The 21,213-nt window shown below is 44.4% G+C and overlaps 1 protein-coding gene across 1 annotated transcript in view; it reads left to right on the top strand.

The window, feature by feature from the left end:
* The window catches only part of LOC145343707 (ADP-ribosyl cyclase/cyclic ADP-ribose hydrolase 2), a 43,624-nt gene extending 24,000 nt beyond the window's left edge, over window positions 1-19,624 (top strand). The window contains exons 5-9 of the mRNA XM_080189929.1: window positions 3,596-3,678; window positions 6,423-6,493; window positions 8,677-8,769; window positions 11,116-11,202; window positions 19,342-19,624. Coding sequence (XP_080046055.1) covers window positions 3,596-3,678; window positions 6,423-6,493; window positions 8,677-8,769; window positions 11,116-11,202; window positions 19,342-19,405 — 398 coding nt within the window. The 3' untranslated portion in view covers window positions 19,406-19,624. The remainder of the gene's footprint in view (window positions 1-3,595; window positions 3,679-6,422; window positions 6,494-8,676; window positions 8,770-11,115; window positions 11,203-19,341) is intronic.
* Window positions 19,625-21,213: the final 1,589 nt, after the last annotated feature.

Raw genomic sequence — 21,213 nt, 5'->3', positions numbered from 1 at the left:
GAGGGGCATAGATCAGCTAAATATTCAATATATTTTCCGAAAGGTAGGGGAGTCTAAATCTAGAGGGTATAGATTTAAGGTGAGAGCGGACAGATACAAAAGTGTCCAGAGGGGCAATTATTTCACATAGAGGATGGTGAGTGTCTGGAACATGCTGCCAGAGGAAGTAGTAGAAGTGGGTACAATTTTGTCTTTAAGCATTTAGACAGTTGCATGGGTAAGATGAGTATAGAAGAATATGGGCCAAACATAGGCAATTGGGACTAGCTTGGTAGTTATAAGAATGGGTAGCATGGACAAGTTGGGCCGAAGAGCCTGTTTCCACACTGCAAACCTCTAACTCCATAACCCATGCAGACATTGGGAGAATGTGCAGACTCCACACAGATAGTCACCTGAGGCCGGAATTGAACCTGGGTCTCTGGTGTTGCGAGGCAGCTGTGCTAACCACTGTGCCGCAATGCTGTCCTCATTGTTGTGATAAAAGCTCTTCAATGGAGAAGTGAAAATCCCACAACATTTACAATGGTTAGGATTGTCCAGCTCCTCCATGCTGAGACCTGCTTGGTGGGTGCAGTGAGCCAGCTGAAAGTCCGTTCGACTTTTGAGGGGATTGGATGATGCTGGCAGCAGCCCAATGAATCATTTTGTAAAATTTATGCCCAAACTGATTTGTTCATGGCTTTAAAAATATTGTGGTTACTAACATTTTGGATAGTTCTTTTTAAATGTGTCCAAAAAATATTCCTGCCTTTGCTAACTTCAGCTGAAGAGTCACCTAATTGAGTAGTCATTCTGAAAAAGTTGTATTCAGCGGACCTGGCTGAAATATGTGGTACTGAAGAATGGTATTCTCCTTTCTGGCAAATAGTCCAGGACAAAGCAGCTTGATTGGTATCTCATCCACCATAATATGCATTCACTTTCTCCTCCAGCATCGATGCATTGTGGCAACACTGTGTACCATCCATAAGATGCACTTGCAACAACTCACCAAGGTAGTTTTGACAACACCTTTCAAACCCGTGACCTGTACCACCTCAAAGGATAAGGGCAGCAGATGCATGGCAGTACTACCACCTACAAATTCCCCTCCAAGTTACACAGCATCCTGACTTGAATGCTGTTGCTTCACTGTCACTGGGTCAAGATCCTGGAGCATTTGTTCATAACAGCACTGTTACATTGCTGCAACACATGGACCGCTGTGGTTCAAGAAGGCAGCTCACTATCAAATTTTCAAGGGCAATTTGGGTTGGGCAATAAATGTTGGTTTGGCCAGCAGTGCAAAGTTATTTTTTTTTTAAATCTGATCTTAGTGTCCCCCATTTAAACCACCACCAAACCGCCCCCCCCCACCCCCCTTTAAACCCAACCATAGTGGCAATGGATGTGTTCCACACTCAGCATTCTCAACCCGCAAAAAAAGCCAGAGCAAAATGGTGAAGGTTCAGGAATGAGGACGTGAATAATTTGCCGGGTGTCAGAGATGGAACGGTGGTAGGACTGGAGGGTCTCGATGACATTACTGTTACTAGAGAGGTGGTGCTCGACAGACTGGAGGGGCTGATTGTGGACAAGTCCCCAGGACCGGATGGAATGCATCCGAGGGTTCTGAAAGAAATGGCGGAGGTGATAGTGGATGCCTTGGTGGTTATTTTCCAGACGTCGCTGGATTCCGGGGAAGTGCCGGAAGATTGGAAAGCGGCTAATGTTACGCCGTTGTTTAAGAAGGGTGCCAGGCAAAAGGCAGGGAATTATAGGCCGGTTAGTTTAACGTCTGTTGTAGGTAAAATGTTAGAATCCGTTATCAAGGAGGAAATAGCGAGGCATCTTGAGGGGAATTGCTTGATAGAGCAGACGCAGCACGGTTTTGTTAAGGGGAAGTCGTGTCTGACAAATTTACTTGAGTTCTATGAGGATGTGTCTAGGGCGGTGGATAGAGGAGAGCCGGTGGATGTGGTCTTTCTTGATTTTCAGAAGGCATTTGACAAGGTACCTCACAAGAGGTTATTGCAGAAGGTCAGGGGACATGGAGTTGGGGGTAGGGTGTTAGCGTGGATAGAGGACTGGTTGTCAAATAGGAGGCAGAGAGTGGGGGTCAATGGGTGCTATTCGGATTGGCGGTTGGTGACTAGTGGAGTGCCCCAGGGGTCGGTGCTGGGGCCTCAGCTATTTACCATTTATATAGATGATCTGGAGGAGGGAACCGAGTGTAGGGTGTCGAAATTTGCTGATGACTCCAAGATTGGGGGAACGGCAAATTGTGTGGAGGATGTGGAGAGTCTGCAGAAGGATCTAGATAGGCTGGGCGAATGGGCCAGGAACTGGCAAATGGAATTTAATGTTGGCAAGTGCGAGGTGGTCCACTTTGGTAGGAATAATGGTAGGAAGGATTATTACTTACGTGGAGAAAAACTGCAGCAGGCGGCGGTGCAGAGGGACCTCGGGGTCCTTGTGCATGAGTCGCAAAAACCCAGCTTGCAGGTGCAGCAGGTGGTCAGGAAGGCGAATGGGATGCTGGCCTTCATAGCGAGGGGGATTGAATATAAAAGTAGGGAGGTCTTGCTGCAGCTGTATAGGGCATTGGTGAGGCCGCAGCTGGAGCACTGTGTGCAGTTTTGGGCGCCGTACTTACGCAAGGATATTTTGGCCTTGGAGGGAGTGCAGAGGACGTTTACTAGGCTGATGCCGGAGTTGAGAGGGTTGAGCTATGAGGAGAGGCTGAATAAACTAGGCTTGTACTCGTTAGAGTTTAGAAGAATGAGGGGAGATCTCATTGAGACGTATAAGATGATGAATGGGATGGATAGGATAGAGGTGGAGAGACTCTTCCCGCTCAGAAAGGACAGTAGGACTAGGGGGCACAGCCTCAAGATAAAGGGGGGGCGGTTTAGGACAGAGTTGAGGGGGAACTTCTTCACTCAAAGGGTGGTGAATCTCTGGAATTCTCTGCCTGTTGAAGTGGTGGAGGCTACCTCGCTAAATATTTTTAAGAGGGTTGATGGGTTTTTGATAAGAGAGGGGATTAAGGGTTATGGGGAGAGGGCGGGAATGTGGAACTGAGCCACGACAGATCAGCCATGATCTTATTGAATGGCGGGGCAGGCTCGAAGGGCCAGATGGCCTACTCCTGCTCCTATTTCTTATGTTCTTATGAAGGGGAAAATTGGATTTCCTAAAGCAAAAACTAAATATGGTTATTCACACCAATGTGTCTCCACACCTCATAGAAATTTGGGAAAAGAGATCCATATGAAATAGTTCAAATGAGGCCCATGATGCATTTACAGTTCATGTCATAGAATCCCTACAGTGCAAAAGGAGGCATTCGGTCTATCAAGCCTACACTGTCCGCAATCCCACCCAGACCCTATTCCCGTAACCCTACATATTTACCCTGCTAATCCCCTGACACTAGGGGCAATTTAGCACAGCCAATCAACCTAACCCACACACCTTCAGACTCCCATTTGTTTATAAAAAAACTAAGTATGTAACTTATAAAAGTTTATTTTTCTGAATATTAAACAAGTAACTCTACACAGTACAAATAGAAACTTGGACATAAACATGGCACATTGATTTGTTACAGGCCCTAATTATGAGGCATGTCCTGTATGGAACAGTTGCACAGACCATTCAATGGGTTCATTTTGGAGAGCAGCATCTGAAAATGTAAGTCCTTCCTCCTCTGACACCATTCTGAAAGGGCAATGTGTTGGTTCAGATTGATAACATTGGGGTTCAAGCTCTAGCAATATATGCCTCAGTGCCATTTGCAATTTATATTCTCAAACCCCCTCAGGCCTTTATCGCCTGCATCCACATGGTCGTATTAGATAAAGTCTGATATCCTTCCTCTGCACATGCCATGACCCCACCTCCCCACACTGACAAGGAAGGGAAAAGCAAGAGGACCATCACCACTGGGTAATAATGATGCACCCAGCTAAAGACTAATCACAGAGAAGCACAAGCAAAAGATTGGAAACCTGTCACCTCCCTTTCAGCTGAGGAATGCTTTGTAACTGAAAGAGCCCTGAAGAGGAGAAACTGAGAGAATAAATATTTTGTGACACATTAAACAATTATTCATAGCACTTCAGATTAGGCAGAGGCCACCCAGCCCTTTGGGCCTGCTTCAGCATTCAGTAAGGTCATGGCTGATCTGATCGTGGTCTCAGTTCCGCTTTGCCATCTAGCCCCATAGCCCTTCACTCCCTTGTCTCACTCTGCCTTAAATAAACTCAATGACCCAGCCTCCACTACTTTCAGGGAGAGAGATTTCCAAAGAATAAAGACACTCAGTGAGAATAATACTCCTACTCTCTGTTTTAAATAGTAGACCTCTCCATTTTAAACTGTATCACCTAGTTTTAGTCTCTGTCACTAGTAGAAATGTCCTTCTGGTATCTACCCTATCAAATCCTCTTAGGATCTTTTATGTTTCAATAAGACCACCTCTTCTTAACTCCAATGAGTATAGGCCCGATCTGCTTAACCTTTCCTCTTAAAATGAGTTCCTCATCCCAAAAATGAGTTGAGTGAACCTTCCTGGAACAGCTTCTAATGCGATTATATATTTTTTTCAAATAAGGAGACCAAACCTGTACATGATGTGGCCTCATCAATGCCCTCTCCAGTTGCAGTAAAACCTTCCTACTTGTAGATTTTATTCCCCTTGTAATAAATGCCAATATTTTATTTGTCTTCCTAAACACTTGCTGTACCTGAGCTGTAAGTTTTTGCAATTTGTATACCAGGACACCCAGATCCCTCTGTGCAAATTAGTTCTGTAAACTCACTGCATTTAAATAGAATGCTGTTTTTCTACTCTTCCATAATATTTTTCCATTTTGTACTCCATTTAACAAGTTTCACCCACTCACTTAGCTGTCCATAGTTTTTCAGATTCTCTACTTTCTCTTGACAACTTATTTTCCTATCTATTTTAGTGTCATCAGCAATTTTAACAACATACATTTAGTCCATTAGATTAAGGCTCCAGCTCTGATCCCTATGGTGCTCTACCTATTATAGCTTGCCAACAAAAAATGATCCATTTATCTCTAGCCTCTGCTTCCTGATATCTAACCAATCCTTTATCCATGCCGATATGTTACCCTTTGCACCATGTAGTCTTATTTTGTGTAGTGACCCTTGACATCACATTTTATCAAACACTATTCTGAAAATAGAAGTACACCACATCTACAAGTTCTTCTTTATCCACCTTGCCTATTAGTTCACCAAATATGTTCACTCTGCCTGATCAAATTATGATTTCAAGGCATTATGCTATATTCTCCTTGAAAATGGATTCTAGCAATTTGCTTAAGAGAAATGTTCGGCTAAATGGCCTGTAGTTTCCTGTTTTGTCTCATCACTAACCACCCCCCCCCCCCCCCCCCAACCACCCCCTTCATCCCTTCCTTGAATAAAGGTGTTAAATTTGCTATTTTCCAATCCACTGGAATCCTACCAGAATCTAAGGAATTTTGCAAGATTACAACCAAGGCACCTATTGTCTCTAAAGTCACAATATATATAAGACCTTGGGACGTAGGCTATCTGGTCATAAGGACTTGTCAGCCTTTAGATCTAATAGTTTTTCGAGCAACTTCTCCTTGGTAATGGTGATAGTTTTAAAATCCTCCTTCCCGTTCACCCCTTGATTTTCAAGTATTTCGGTGGAGCTTAAGTCCTCTACTGTGAAGACGAGAGACAAAATATCTGTTCAATTCCTCAGTCGTTTCTTTTTTCTCCATTATGGATTCCCCAGATTTGCTCCCAAGTATTATTCTTTTCAAATATTTAAAGAAACTCTTACTATTTGCTTTTATATTGCTAGATAGCTTTCTCTTGAACTCTTCTTCCTCCCTCTTTATAATTATTTTAATCATTCACTGTTGATTCTTAAAATCTGACCAATCTTCTGAGCTACCATTAATGTTTGCAGTATTTTTATTCAATTTGATACTACCCCTAACTTTATTTAGCCATGGATAATCCATCCTTCACAAAAAGTTTTCTTTCTCACTGATCTATTTTTTAACTTGCTCTACTTGGTTCTGGTGATGTCAATCTGTATACTATTGTTTAGATCTATTTGTTACATGCTAGATGGCAATTTTTAATGTCTTTGTTTTGCCATCTATTAATGTGAGCTTCACAAGAGATCAGCAACCTAAACCAATCTGCTGCTAAATTCTGTTTGTGCCCCTTTCTACAAATAGTTTCCATGACTATATTCATTTAGGATTCAGTAGAGTGAGAATGTGGTTTCAGAGTGAAGTCATGGATATCCGCAGCTTCAGCCTACTCCCTATCCCAACCCCTAAACCCACAGAAATTTTATTCTAGTGTACTAAACACTGATTAAGTTGGATGGCAGATAAGTAATTGTGTGTATTTCACAGTATGCGATGAAGGCCCAAGGAGAAGTAACAGTGTTGCTGAATGGATCTGCCAATGCTTTCAGAGAAAACAGGTACAGCACAAACAACACCAACATGACAGAAAAGCCGGGATTTCCCCTCTCCCCTTTTTTGGTGGGGGCAAAGAATCCAACTGGAGTCCCCAAACAGCTTTCATGTGAGGAGGATATTTTGTCCTTATTGTCCCTGTCCCCACCAATGACACAATGGCATTACAGCCCAGAAACTCAGGAACCCCATTACCATACATTTCAATGTCATTAATGGGCTTCCCCACCACCTACAACATGACATCATGTCAGCAAGGTTTACAACAGGTCGTGACCAACAGAAACCTGGCAAAGATGGAGGTAGGATGCTTATAGTGGGGGGTGTTTCTTGTGCACATGGGAGAGAGTAGAGGGGGGGGCTCCCCATGTGCATGATGGGGAGGGGATGTTATCCCCATAACAATGAACCACTAGTCACTTTCTCAGGTCATCTACTATTGAAACCCTCATTCATGCCTTCATTACCTCTACGCTCAACTGTTCCAAGTTGTAGATGTGGAGAGAATGTTTCCCCTTGTGGGAGAATCTTATTTATTTAGTGTCTCAAGTAGGCTTACATTAACACTGCAATGAAGTTACTGTGAAAATCCCCTAGTCGCCACACTCCAGCACCTGTTAGGGTACACTGAGGGAGAATTTAGCATGGCCGATGCACCTAACCAGCATGTCTTTCAGACTGTGGGAGAAAACCGGAGTACCTAGACGAAAGCCAAATGGACACGGAGAAAATGTGCAGACTCTGCACAGACAGTGACCCAAGCTGGGAGTTGAACCTGGGTCCCTGGTGCTGTGTGGCAGCAATGCTTGTTGTTGTGCCAATCTAGAATTAGGGACTACACTTTAAAAATAAGAGGTCACTTAATTAAGACAGAGATGAGGAAGGCTATCAGTCTTTGGAATTCTCTTCCTCAAAAAGCAGTGGAAGCTGACTCTCTAAATATTTTTAAAGCAGAGTTAGATAGATTCTTGATTAACAAGAGGGCAAGGGGAAGGGTTGAAAGGTTATCTGGCGGAGGCAGGAATGTGGGGTTGAGGTTATAATCAGATCAGCCATGATCTTATTAATAGCAGAGCAAACTCAAAGGGCCAAGTGGCCTACTCCTGTTCATAATTCTTTATACTCCCAGCTGTTTTCCCACATTCTAACCTGTGAAAACTTCAGGTCACTTTCTGTGAAGAGCAAGTCCTGGTGTGGGATTTGAACCAGGCGCATCTGCCCCAAAGGTATGGGTACTACCATTGCATAATGAGCCCTCCACACTCTTTGAGCTATCTGCCCTCCTTTAATTCTGATCACATGAACATCCTTGATTTTTAATGCCTCCATCATTGATGCCTTCAGTTGCCTGAGTGCCTAACTGTGAAATAACATCCTAGACCTCTCTGCCTCTCTACCTCCCTTTTGTCCTTTAAGGCACACTTGAAACCAACCTCTTTGACCAATTCTTTGACCATTCGTCCTTCTGTGACTCAGTATCAGATTTAATTTTATAATTCTCTTCTGAAGTCTCTTGGGATATTTTATTACTGAAAGGTGCTATGTAAGTATATTATTGACAAGCTACAAGAGGAATTGAATATATTTGTGAATTGGACAGCCTGGTGGGTTGATGACATACATGGGCAACATGGTGGCACAGTGGTTAGCATTGCTGCCTCACAGAGCCAGGGGCCCTGGTTCAGTTCCTGGCTTGGGTCACTGTCCATGTAGAGTTTGCAAGTTCTCTGTGTGAATTTCCTCTGGGTGCTCTGGTTTCCTCCCACAGTCCAAGTACGTGCAGGTTAGGTGAATTGGTCATGCTAAATTGCCCTTAAGTGTCAGGAGGACTAGCTAAGGTAAAATACATGGGGTTATGAGGATGGGACCTGGATGGGGTTGTGGTTGGTGCAGACTCAATGGGCTAAATGGCTTCCTTCTACACTGTGGGAAATACAAAGTGCTCCATCACAAAGTGTTAAAAATGCAGGAAGGGACTATTACTCAAATGGAAACAAAATTAAAATCTGGAAGTCTTGATTGACAAATGATTAAACCACTGCAATAATGCTCAGTAGTTACAAATAAACTAGATTGGATTAATTTTGAGTTTACTCAGGAGTTGCAATATTGAGCCAAAGATGTGAAGCAATGTTGCCACTTTATAAAACACTGATGCACTGATCATGTTTTCCTTTCCTGTTGCTAGCATTTTTCGTGAAATAGAACTTGGAAGTTTGGACAACAAACGGGTTACCTCAGTTCACCTCTGGATAATGGACAATATTGATGGGCCTGATAAGTGAGAATTTTCATTTCATACATACTGTGGGTTTTACTACGTAATTTTTTTTTCAGCATCTCTGTTGCAGCAGAGTGGAATAGTAAAGATGCTCAAACTTCCAACCTGGCATGTCATTGAATAGCAGCTTGTGGATTCCCAAGCTGATTGATACCTGCCTTGTCTGTGCTGTTAAAGGGAGGTCCTGTAAGGAGGATGTGCCTTTATTTAAAAGAAGGAAATTTGAAGGGAAATAGCATTTTCTAGCAGACTCACAACACATCTGGATTGCCAAAAGCCTGAGAGCAGGGGGCTGACTTAGCCAAAGGTAATATAAATTGCACTAAAATTCAGAAAAGGAAAGAGGAGAAAGAAAATATGAGAAATTAAATCTTACAATTTTCCTTGAGTATTTTAACTATAGTCAACTTAATAAATTTTTTGCATAAGTTTTAATATTGTTAAGGATGGAATGAGCCTTTGAAGTATCAGTGGCATTTTCATCTATGAATCAGAGTCCAAGTTCTAATGTAGTGAGCTGCAACTAGCAGACAAGCCAGACTTTTACAAGGAGGTGGTGGCCCCAGCTGAAATGTGGGGACCAACCTGCATCCACCTGGTTTAAAAACTCCATTGTAATTTAAGAGCCATCAGGCTATCAAGTGGCTCAGAGCGAGACTTCCACCCCCATCAGTGAGGAGGTCCTGCCTTCTAGTGCTGCCAGCCAGCCAGTCAAATGGCCAGCAGCTCTCCAGTTTAAGCAGCACTACTCAAAGCAGTGGTCACTGCTGGGGTGATAGTGAGTCCCCTGTGAAGAAACACAATGGACCCGGTGTGGCGGAGGCTGGGTGCATCAGGGGAGTGGGGCATGTAGCTGGAGGATTACCCTAGTGGACTTCCATTTGGCATAGGAGGGCTGAAGAGGAGGGAATCCCGAGCCAACCACAAGGCTGCTGGGTGTTCTGGCACTCACCTTTATGGGTAAAATTCCAGCTGCAGTGGAAAGAGGCCCTTAAATGGTAACTAAGTGGCTGAGTGCAAGTGGACTACCTGATACCTTTTGGTGAGTTTTTTGGTTTTGATGTTGGAGGTATATTGCCAGGGTGAAATAGAGGTATCTTTACTTTGCACTTTGCCCATTCCCTTCATGGAGCGTTAAATACTGGCAGGGGTTACTTGAAAATAGTAAAAGGAGAGAAAAATCTGAAGAAGCCACTGATGGTCTGTCTGCCAGACCCATAGTTGCATGATACTGAATCAGGCTTACTATTTGATCTGTCACAGTATCTGAAATAAGCCACTGAAAATAGTGAATTTTAGCAGTGATTTGAATGTGTGCTTGTCCAGCTATTTGGAAACAAAAAAGGAAGGTTATTTTCTGGGAACAAGTGTTTGGTTAATTTTTGTTTCTAGAGATGAGTCAGAATTGTCATGTGTCACTTGTACATAACCTGGTATTCTTTAAAATACAATAATTAATGCATGGATTAAACTTCTGAATAGGACAATGGAAGGAAAAGTAAATTCCTGAATTTATTTAAGAATTATTTAATGGTGCATTCCTGCAGGCAAGCAATTTAATCTTTCTTGATCAGTATAAAAAGATGAACTCTCATTCTTATCTATATTATGAAATAAAACCTTTCCCGAAATCACTTCCAGGATTAAAAACAAAACACTGCAGATACTGACAATCTGAGCTAAAGACAGAAAATGCTGGGATTACTCAGCAGATCTGTTGCAAGAAGCAAAGTTAAAGTTTTGAGTGGAATTTGATTCCATAAATGTCTTAAGAATCATAATCACTCAAAACCATGGACAGGATTTTTCTCCGTTTTTGCGGTGACAGAACTATGGGTCTGGCAGACAGACCGACAGTGGCTTCTTTAGATTTCTCCCTCCCTTTACTATTTTCAAGTAACCCCTGTCCATGAAGAGAATGGACCAAGTGCAAAGTAAAGATACCTTTATTTCACCCTGGAAATATACCTCCAACGTCAAAACCGACAAATTTACCACAAGGTATCAGGTGGCCCACTCGCACTCGGCCAATTAATTTGCAATGGGATCTTATGGTTCCACCATTGTCAGTGGGGTTTCCCGTTGAATGCTCTCCTTATCAATGGGAAAACTTCAACCGTAGTAGACATTCAATGGGACCATAAGATCCCACTGGTGTAAACGCCAGTGAGAATTTGGTGCTTAACTTTTCTCTCTCCATAGATGCTGCCAGATCAATTGAGTACTCCAGGCACTTCTTTATTTCACTTTTTTTCAGGGAGTCTTGATAAGTGGTAATTTTCGAGATAGCAAATCTGATTCATTTTGGCAAATAAACTAAGCTCAGTCAATATTTTTGATTTGCAGAGAATCCTGCGGTGTCGGTAGTGTTGCAGTGTTGGAAAACATTCTGAAGGAGAAAAACATTAAGTATACCTGTATGGATAATTACAAGTGTGTACCATATCCCATTCATATTTAAACTTGCAATTTTTTACAAAGTTGAAGAAATTCTCAATATTTAATGTAACAATTCAATTGATAATTTACTTCGCCACACAGTCATCCAAGGCCGGATTTGGACCTGAGTCTATGGCGCTGTGAGGCACTGTGCTGCCCAACTTGTCAAGAACCCTTAGGATTTTGTGTTTCAATAAAGTCATCTCTTGCTCTTCTAAACTCCAAGGGGTAAAAGCCTAATCTGGCCAACCTTTCCTAATAAGACAACCTGCACATTCCTGGCATCAGTCCAGTAAACCTTCTCTGAACTGCTTTCAATGCATTTACACTCTAACTGAAGGGGACTAATACTTTACACAATACTATAGAGTTGATCTCACCAATGGCCTATGTAATTGTAGGCGTAGCATTGCTATTTTTGTACTTAATTCACCTTGCAATAAACAATAACATATTTTATTTCATATAACAATAACTTTCTAATTAATTCCTGTACCTACATAGTAACCTTTTGTGACTCATGCAGTAGGACACCCAAGCTAACTCTGCAATCCCACCATTTAGATAATATACTTTTTTTCAGTTTTCCTTCAATTATGGCCAATTTCACATTTTCCCAAATTATACTCTATTGCCATAACTTTTCCCATTTATTTATCCACATCCCTTTGTAGTGTCACTTTTATTTCCTTTATATCTTTCTTTCCTACCTATCTTAGTGTCATCAGCAAATTTAACAAACCATGGGTAAGATTCTTCAGTCACCCAGCCACGTGTTTTCCACCGGCAGGAGGTGGTGCATTGTTTGCCAGCAGCAGAAATTCACTAGTTCCATCACTGTCAATGGGAATTCCCATTGATGTCACCCCATGCTGTTGGGAAGCCCACCCGTAGGGGTGCGCTTATGGTAGTACTAGAGAACATAAGAACATAAGAAATAGGAGCAGGAGTAGGCCATCCAGCCCTTCGAGCCTGCCCCGCCATTCAATAAGATCATGGCTGATCTGTCGCTGCTCAGTTCCACTTTCCCGCCCTCTCCCCATAACCCTTAATCCCCTCTCCTATCAAAAACCCATCAACCCGCGTCTTAAAAATATTTAGCGAGGCAGCCTCCACCACTTCAACGGGCAGAGAATTCCAGAGATTCACCACCCTTTGAGTGAAGAAGTTCCTCCTCAACTCCATTCTAAACCGCCCCCCTTTTATCTTGAGGCTGTGCCCCCTAGTCCTATTGTCTTTTTTGAGCGGGAAGAGTCTTTCCACCTCTATCCTATCCATCCCATTCATCATCTTATACGTCTCAATGAGATCTCCTCTCATTCTTCTAAACTCTAACGAGTACAAGCCCAGTTTATTCAGCCTCTCCTCATAGCTCAACCCCCTCAACTCCGGTATCAGCCTAGTAAACCTCCTCTGCACTCCCTCCAAGGCCAAAATATCTTTGCGCAGGTGCGGCGCCCAAAAATGCACACAGTACTCCAGTTGCGGCCTCACCAATGCCCTACACAGCTGCAGCAAGACCTCCCTACTTTTATATTCAATCCCCTTCGCTATGAAGGCCAGCATCCCATTCGCCTTCCTGACCACCTGCTGCACCTGCAAGCTGGGTTTTTGCGACTCATGCACAAGGACCCCGAGGTCCCTCTGCACCGCCGCCTGCTGCAGTTTTTCGCCTCGTAAGTAATAGTCTTTCCTACCATTTTTCCTACCAAAGTGGACCACCTCACACTTGCCAACATTAAATTCCATTTGCCATTTCCTGGCCCATTCGCCCAGCCTATCTAGATCCTTCTGCAGACTCTCCACACCCTCCGCACAATTTGCCGTTCCCCCAATCTTGGTGTCATCAGCAAATTTCGACACTCTACACTCGGTTCCCTCCTCCAGATCATCTATATAAATGGTAAAAAGCTGAGGCCCCAGCACCGACCCCTGGGGCACTCCACTAGTCACCATCCGCCAATCCGAATAGCACCCGTTGACCCCCACTCTCTGCCTCCTATTTGACAACCAATCCTCTATCCACGCTAACACCCTACCCCCAACTCCATGTCCCTCGACCTTCTGCAATAACCTCTTGTGAGGCACTTTGTCAAACGCTTTCTGAAAATCTAGAAAGACCACATCCACCGGCTCTCCTCTATCCACCGCCCTAGACACATCCTCATAGAACTCCAGTAAATTTGTCAGACACGACTTCCCTTTAATGAAACCGTGCTGCGTCTGCTCTATCAAGCAATTCCCTTCAAGATGCCTCGCAATTTCCTCCTTAATGACAGATTCTAACATTTTACCTACCACAGATGTTAAACTAACCGGCCTATAATTCCCCGCCTTTTGCCTGGCACCCTTCTTAAACAACGGCGTAACATTAGCCGTTTTCCAATCATCCGGCACTTTCCCGGAATCCAGCGACGTTTGGAAAATAACCACCAAGGCATCCACTATCACCTCCGCCATTTCTTTCAGAACCCTCGGATGCATTCCATCCGGTCCTGGGGACTTGTCCACAATCAGCCCCTCCAGTCTGTCGAGCACCGCCTTTCTAGTAACAGTAATGTCATTAAGACCCTCCAGTCCTACCACCTTTCTATCGCTAACACCCGGCAAATTATTCACGTCCTCCTCCATGAAGACAGAAACAAAAAAGTTATTCAATACCTTAGCCATATCCCCATCCCCTACCACTAGGTCCCCTTTCTCATCCTCTAAAGGACCAACATTCACCCTAGCCAGCCTCTTCCTTTTTATATATTTATAAAAACTCTTGCTATCCTTTTTTATATTAAGCGCTAGCCCAGCTTCATAGTTTCTCCTACCCTTCCTTATCAACTTCTTTGTCAATCTTTGTTGACATTTAAACCTCTCCCAATCCTCTTCTCGCCCACTACTCTTAGCTACTCTAAATTCCTCCGCTTTTAGTTTAACACTTTCCTTCACCTCCTTTGTTATCCACGGCTTATTACCTCTCCTCCTACTATCCTTTTTGACCATCGGAATAAATTTCCGTTGAGCACCAAGAAAGATCTCCTTAAAGATCCTCCACTGCTCCTTAACAGACCCTCCCTCCAACGCGCTCTCCTAGTCCACATTCGCCAATTCTTCTCTCATCCTACCGTATTTCCCTCTATTCAAACAAAGGACGCGTGTCCGGGAACCCACTTTCTCCTCCTCCATCTGCACCAGAAACTCCACCATACAATGATCACTCTCCCCAAGAGGATCCTTCACCACAAGGTCCCTAATTCTACCCGCCTCATTACATAGCACCAGATCCAAGATAGCTCGCTCCCTCGTCGGCTCCAACACACACTGTTCGAGGAAACTATCCCGGCAGCATTCCAAGAACTCTTCCTCGAGCCCCCCACGTCCAACATGGGTCGACCAATCAATATGCAGATTGAAATCCCCCATAACTACGGCCGTCCCATTCCTGCACGCCGCACTTATTTGCGCGTTAACAGCCCGCCCCATCTCCAGATCATTATTCGGGGGCCTATAGACGACACCCACCAGCGTCTTCCTCCCTTTGCTGTTCCTAATCTCCACCCACAACGATTCCACCCTCTGCTCCTTGGCTCCAATATAATCCCTTGCTACCACCGTGATGCTATCCTTAATCAGCAGAGCTACGCTCCCCCCTTTTCCCTCCTGTCTATCCTTCCTAAACACTTGATAGCCCTGTACATTCAGCTCCCAGTCCCTGTCACCCTGCAGCCACGTCTCTGTAATGGCCACCAGATTGTATCCATTTGTGTCGATCTGCGCCATCAGCTCATCCACTTTATTCCGAATGCTTCGTGCATTCAGATAAAGTGCTTTCATCCCAGCCTTCACCTGGACCCTATTTGCCGCAACGCCACCAACTATACTCACGCCCCCTACTCCCTCTATTATTGGGACATCCTCGGCCTCTTCCCTTACATGTACACTTTCCTTAACTTTAGACCTCGTAAGGTCACCTACCCTCACACCCTCCCCCCCCTAATTAGTTTAAAGCCCTGTCTACAGTCCTCTTTACTCGATTCGCCAGCACTCTGGTCCCAGCACGGTTCAGACCAACCCCATCCCTCCCGAACAGGTCCCACCTACCCCAATACTGGTGCCAATGCCCCATAAATTCAAACCCATTCCTCCCACACCAATCCCTGAGCCACCCATTCACTTCCTTAATCTTGTCAACCCTACGCCCATCTGCACACGGTTCAGGCAGTAGCCCAGAGATGACCACCTTGTCGGTTCTACTTTTTAATTCCATTCCAAGCTTTTCATACTCCCTCCCCAGATCCTCAGTCTGCATTTTGCTTACGTCGCCGGCACCCACATGTACCACAACGACCGGATTCTCACCCTCCCACTCCAGGTTCCTCTGCAGCCCAGCTGCGACATCCCGTACCCGAGCACCAGGCAGACAACACACCCTTCTGTGCACTTTGTCATTGTGACAAAGGACAGTGTCAATACCCTTCACCCCACTATCCCCAATAACTACTACGTTCCTTTTCCTTTTCTCTTTGCCTATGTCCTGCTGCAGCACTGTACCGTATGCAGCTTGCTCACCAACCTCACCTGCCTCGTTCTCGTCCAACTTGGAAGCAAGAACCTCAAACCTGTTATGCAGATTAAGAGGCTGAGGCCTCCGCTCCTCACCCCGCTTCCACTTCCCAGTAGCCCCCTCTTGTCCCTGACCCTTAGAGTTAGCCAGTCCAGGGGGGGTGGATGTCACTTGCACCCCATTGACAATGGCACCCTCTCTCCCCTTGATGAGCCTCAGTGTCTGTAGCTCAGAGGCCAGCTCATTTACCCTGAGCTGGAGCTCCTCCAGCAACCTGCACTTACTGCAGACATGGTCACTGGGATGAACCCTAGGGTCCACCAGTTCCCACATCATACAGAAACCACACATCACATGCCCTTCCATTATTTACTGTAGTAGTTTTGAAAAAATTTTTTGTTTTTTTTTTGTTTTTTTTGTTTTTCAAACGAACTCACCTGGCCTTTTTTCCTTCCAGCCCTTTTTGATATTAAGCCCTAGTAGTTCACTCTGCTTCCCTCTCACTCCGCTGCCCGCTCAGACGCTGCCCGCTGTCTACACCAGGCCTCCTTTTAAACCTGGCGTTGATTTAAATCTGATGGCCCACAACTGCCTGCTAACCACTCCCTCAGAATTCTTAAAGCAGTAAATACAATAAATAAATGCTTTAAACAGTTCTACAAAGAACAAAATGCTTTAAACTTATTTTAAACTGGTTTTTAACAGGTAAAATCTTAGCTGTCTCTCTGCTCCTTCACTCGTCTGCTCCAGCAAACAATGGAAGGCACGTCAGCGTGAACGACCAGAGAATTTCAGCCCATATCTTCGGTCCCTTAATCCAACTCATTCATATAAATGAAACAACTTGAGACCCTCACACTGAATCCAATGGCACACCTCTTGTTACATCCAGTTAATCATAAAAACAACTATTTCTGCCTACCTCTGTTTCCTGTTAGCCAGCCAATTTTCTATCCATGTCAATATGTTGCCCACTACACCACGAGCTTTTATTTTCTTTGATATGGCAACTTATCAAATGTCTTCTGGAAATCTAAATATAGTACATCCACTGGTTCCCCTTTATCCACAGCACATCCACATCCATAAGAACATAAGAAATAGAAGCAGGAGTAGGCCATCCGGCCCTTCAAGCCTGCCCCGCCATTCAATAAGATCATGGCTGATCTGTCGTGGCTCAGTTCCACATTCCCACCCTCTCCCCATAACCCTTAATCCCCTCGCTTATCAAAAACCCATCAACCCGCGTCTTAAAAATATTTAACGAGGTAGCCTCCACCACTTCAACAGGCAGAGAATTCCAGAGATTCACCACCCTTTGAGTGAAGAAGTTCCTCCTCAACTCTGTTCTAAACCGCCCCCCTTTTATCTTGAGGCTGTGCCCCCTAGTCCTACTGTCCTTTCTGAGCGGGAAGAGTCTCTCCACCTCCATCCTATCCATCCCATTCATCATCTTATATGTCTCAGTGAGATCTCCCCTCATTCTTCTAAACTCTAACAAGTACAAGCCTAGTTTATTCAGCCTCTCCTCATAGCTCAACCCCCTCAACTCCGGCATCAGCCTAGTAAACCTCCTCTGCACTCCCTCCAAGGCCAAAATATCCTTGCGTAAGTACGGTGCCCAAAACTGCACACAGTACTCCAGCTGCGGCCTCACCAATGCCCTATGCAGCCGCAGCAAGACCTCCCTCCTTTTATATTCAATCCCCCTCGCTATGAAGGCCAGCATCCCATTCGCCTTCTTGACCACCTGCTGCACCTGCAAGCTGGGTTTTTGCGACTCATGCACAAGGACCCCGAGGTCCCTCTGCACCGTCGCCTGCTGCAGTTTTTCTCCACGTAAGTAATAATCCTTCCTACCATTATTCCTACCAAAGTGGACCACCTCGCACTTGCCAACATTAAATTCCATTTGCCATTTCCTGGCCCATTCGCCCAGCCTATCTAGATCCTTCTGCAGACTCTCCACACCCTCTGCGCAATTTGCCGTTCCACCAATCTTGGTGTCATCAGCAAATTTCAACACCATACACTCGGTTCCACATTGATTAAACATAGTTTTACCAAAGAGAAAGCATGTTGACTCTGCCTGATAGTGATTAGGCTTGTACTCGTTGGAGTTTAGAAGAATGAGGGGAGATCTCATTGAGATGTATAAGATGTTGAATGGAATGGATAGAATAGAGGTGGAGAGACTCTTCCCGCTCAAAAAAGACAGTAGGACTAGGGGGCACAGCCTCAAGATAAAGGGGGAGCGGTTTAGAACGGAGTTGAGGAGGAACTTCTTCACTCAAAGGGTGGTGAATCTCTGGAATTCTCTGCCCGTTGAAGTGGTGGAGGCTGCCTCGCTAAATATTTTTAAGACGTGGGTTGATGGGTTTTTGATAAGAGAGGGGATTAAGGGTTATGGGGAGAGGGCGGGAAAGTGGAACTGAGCCACGACAGATCAGCCATGATCTTATTGAATGGCGGGGCAGGCTCGAAGGGCTAGATGGCCTACTCCTGCTTCTATTTCTTATGTTCTTATGTTCTTACCTTGAATCTTTCCAAGTGTCCAGCTATAGCGTTTATAATATTGCTTCTAACATTTTCTTGATGACAGTTGTTAAGCCTGTAGTTTTCTGCTTTCTGCCACTCTTCCTTTTTGAATAAAGGAGTTACACTTGTTATTTTTCAATCTAATGGGACCTTTTCCAAATTTAGGGAGTTTCAGAAAATTGAAACCAATGCATCCACCATCTCCCTATCCACTTCTTTTCAAAGGATAAAGTATTTCAAAACCTGGAGATTTGTCAGCCTATAGCTCCAACAATTTGCTCAGTACCATCACTTGGTGATTGTAATTTTCTTCAGACTCTCCTTTCCTTCTATTTCTTGATTTATAGCTATTGTTGGGATGTTACTTGTAAAGTGAAGACAGATGCAAAATGCTTGTTCAATTCCACTCCCATCTCTATATTTTTCCATTATTAATGCCTTGGACTCACTTTCTACAGGACCAACACTCACTTCTTTTTGAAGTATCTGCAGAAACTCTATCATCTGTCTTTATGGGCAGAATCCTCCAGCCCATCCCATCAAAGTCGGCCCCTGTCATGGGTTCCCTGACACAGCGGCGGTGGGGGGTGGGGTTGGGGGCAGGTGGAAGAAGGCATAGTTGAGGGATGTAAATCGGCATCAACTTCTATCGGACTGGAAGACCCCATTGGTGGCATATTGTAAGCCACCTCAGGAGGAGGGAGGCTTGAGAATTCTGCCCTATATTTCTGGCTACCTTTCTCTTGTAATCTAATTTTTCCTTCCTTATCAATCTTTTACTCACTCTTAACTCATTTTGGACAGAATATTAAAAACAGCAACATTTAAATATTTCTAATACTTGAGTGGCGGAATAAATTGTTGGAACATTCAACATGAACTTGTTGCTGTTGGTATGAAATACCACAATAGAAAACATTCTTGTTTACTACCAGTCGAATTGTTCTTGCTCAGTGGAAAACCTGGATCACGAAATCCAGCTCTTTAAGTGACATTTACATATTCTGAAGTTTAAAAACAGTTTGTTATTTTCTCAACAGGCCTGTTAAGATGCTGCAGTGCATTTTCAAGTTGGAGAGACCATCCTGTAAGATGGGCACATAGTTTGACATGCCCTTCCACTCGAGCAATATTTGTGGAATTCCTAAAGCAACATGCTTCTACACAAACACATAATCAGTCAGAATTGTGCAAAGGTGTAACAAAAACTTCATTATGCAATGTATTATTATTGCTAGCATTGGATTGATTGTTTGACTCATAATTCTGAGGACAAATGTGTTCATTATTTTAAGACAGGAAATAAATGGAGGAACCATGCAATTATTTGATCTCGTTCTTACTTTCAGCGCTATCGTCTGGCTCTTAAAGCCCATTGCATTGATTCACACTGGGGTCCAGGCATAAAGACCTCAGGTTTATCATACATATATATCATATATATGCTTGATCTGGGGCCTAAGCCATAATGTGCGTTGAGTGCTGAGGCACTTATTTGGGATGGATCTTTTGGGTTTTATGGTTAAAGAAAATACATGGCTGGTGGGCAGCTGTCTCCATCCTCCTTACCGAATGCTGCTGCTCCCAGTCATTAATAGCAAAATAAAGCAAGTTCCCAGTGCCTCGTGCCCCACCCCCAACAAGCCCTCAGCCCAGAAACAAGTTTGTGAAGAATGTGGCCAATTCAACGCTATTCTTTGTTTCAAGGGTTTAATTCTAAGGGGAGGAGTGCAGGAGAGGTTAGGAGCAGTCTGAGACTGGTAGCTGCCATCATTATCCAGAAGAACAGCAAGGTGCAGTAATCCTCAGACATGGCTAAGCATTCAGAAAGGAGCAAATTGACTATGGAAGGAGTTGGGGGGAGGGGATCTGGGGTGGGGAAGAGTGAAGACATGAGCAATGGGAAAAGAAGATTAAGCAATGGGTTGGGGAGAGATATGGTGGGGAAGGCTATGCAAGGAGTTGTGGGGTTGGTAGGTGCTCAATGGAAGGCAAAGGGGCAGGAAGGCTTTGCAGGAGGAGGGGGAATACTGGGAAGTAGAGGGCAGATTGAGAAGTGGAAATCTGGACCCTGACAAGGTTAACAGAAATGCTAACAAGGAGGTGAAAGGGAAACAACATATATGAAAGGGAGGGGATCAACGCAGACTCAATTTGGAAAGGGGTGAGGTTGTTTATGTGCCACAGGTGGGAAGGGATGCAGCCGCCCAGTGGGGATTTTTTACGGGGGAGGAGAGGGTGGTTTGGGAAGGGAGACAGTGCAATCTGCAGTCATCAGGGAAATAAGCAACAATGTGAAAGTCGAAGTCTCTGATCTGGAACTTGCAGTTAAGAGTCAGAAGGCAAACACAGTCCTGGGACCTTGTGAACCTCAGCCCAGCAGTCAGTTAGTGGAGACAATCTTGGGTGCAGCCTCTAGATAAAGGGGGGGAGGTGGGGAGTGGGAAAAGATCCACATGGATCATGGACACTTCAATACTAATGGGCTCAGATGGGAGTGTGGGAACATTCATCACAATAACAATAGGATCCAGTATTATTGAGGCAGGCTGGAAAAACACAGGAGGAAGCTTCACAGGTTCCAGGTAAATATTGGGTAGATGCACAGTCAGAGAGGAAGCATTGAAGAAACAATAGCAGAGAACCACCATCTTTCTGTACTGGAGTTATTGCACAGTTATAATTTAAAAGTGTAAGTGATTTTGGATGGTGGCTGGCAGTGGGCATATCCGAGGCTGTGTGGGAGGAACAGGCTGCAGCATGAAAGGGCTCTTTCTGGGGGTGTTCTCTAACTTGTTGATGCTGCAAGAGAGACTTGAGTCTTATTTCACAGAAAGGAAGAAGTCCTTCTAGCGCAGAGAGCCATTGGAAACCAATGCATTTTTCAGTGCTAAAACAGCAATCCTCTTAAC

This window comes from Carcharhinus amblyrhynchos, chromosome 1, assembly GCF_965287045.1.
Source record: "Carcharhinus amblyrhynchos chromosome 1, sCarAmb.v2.hapA, whole genome shotgun sequence".
Lineage (NCBI taxonomy): Eukaryota > Metazoa > Chordata > Chondrichthyes > Carcharhiniformes > Carcharhinidae > Carcharhinus > Carcharhinus amblyrhynchos.
This window is presented reverse-complemented; position numbering and strand designations above follow the sequence as displayed.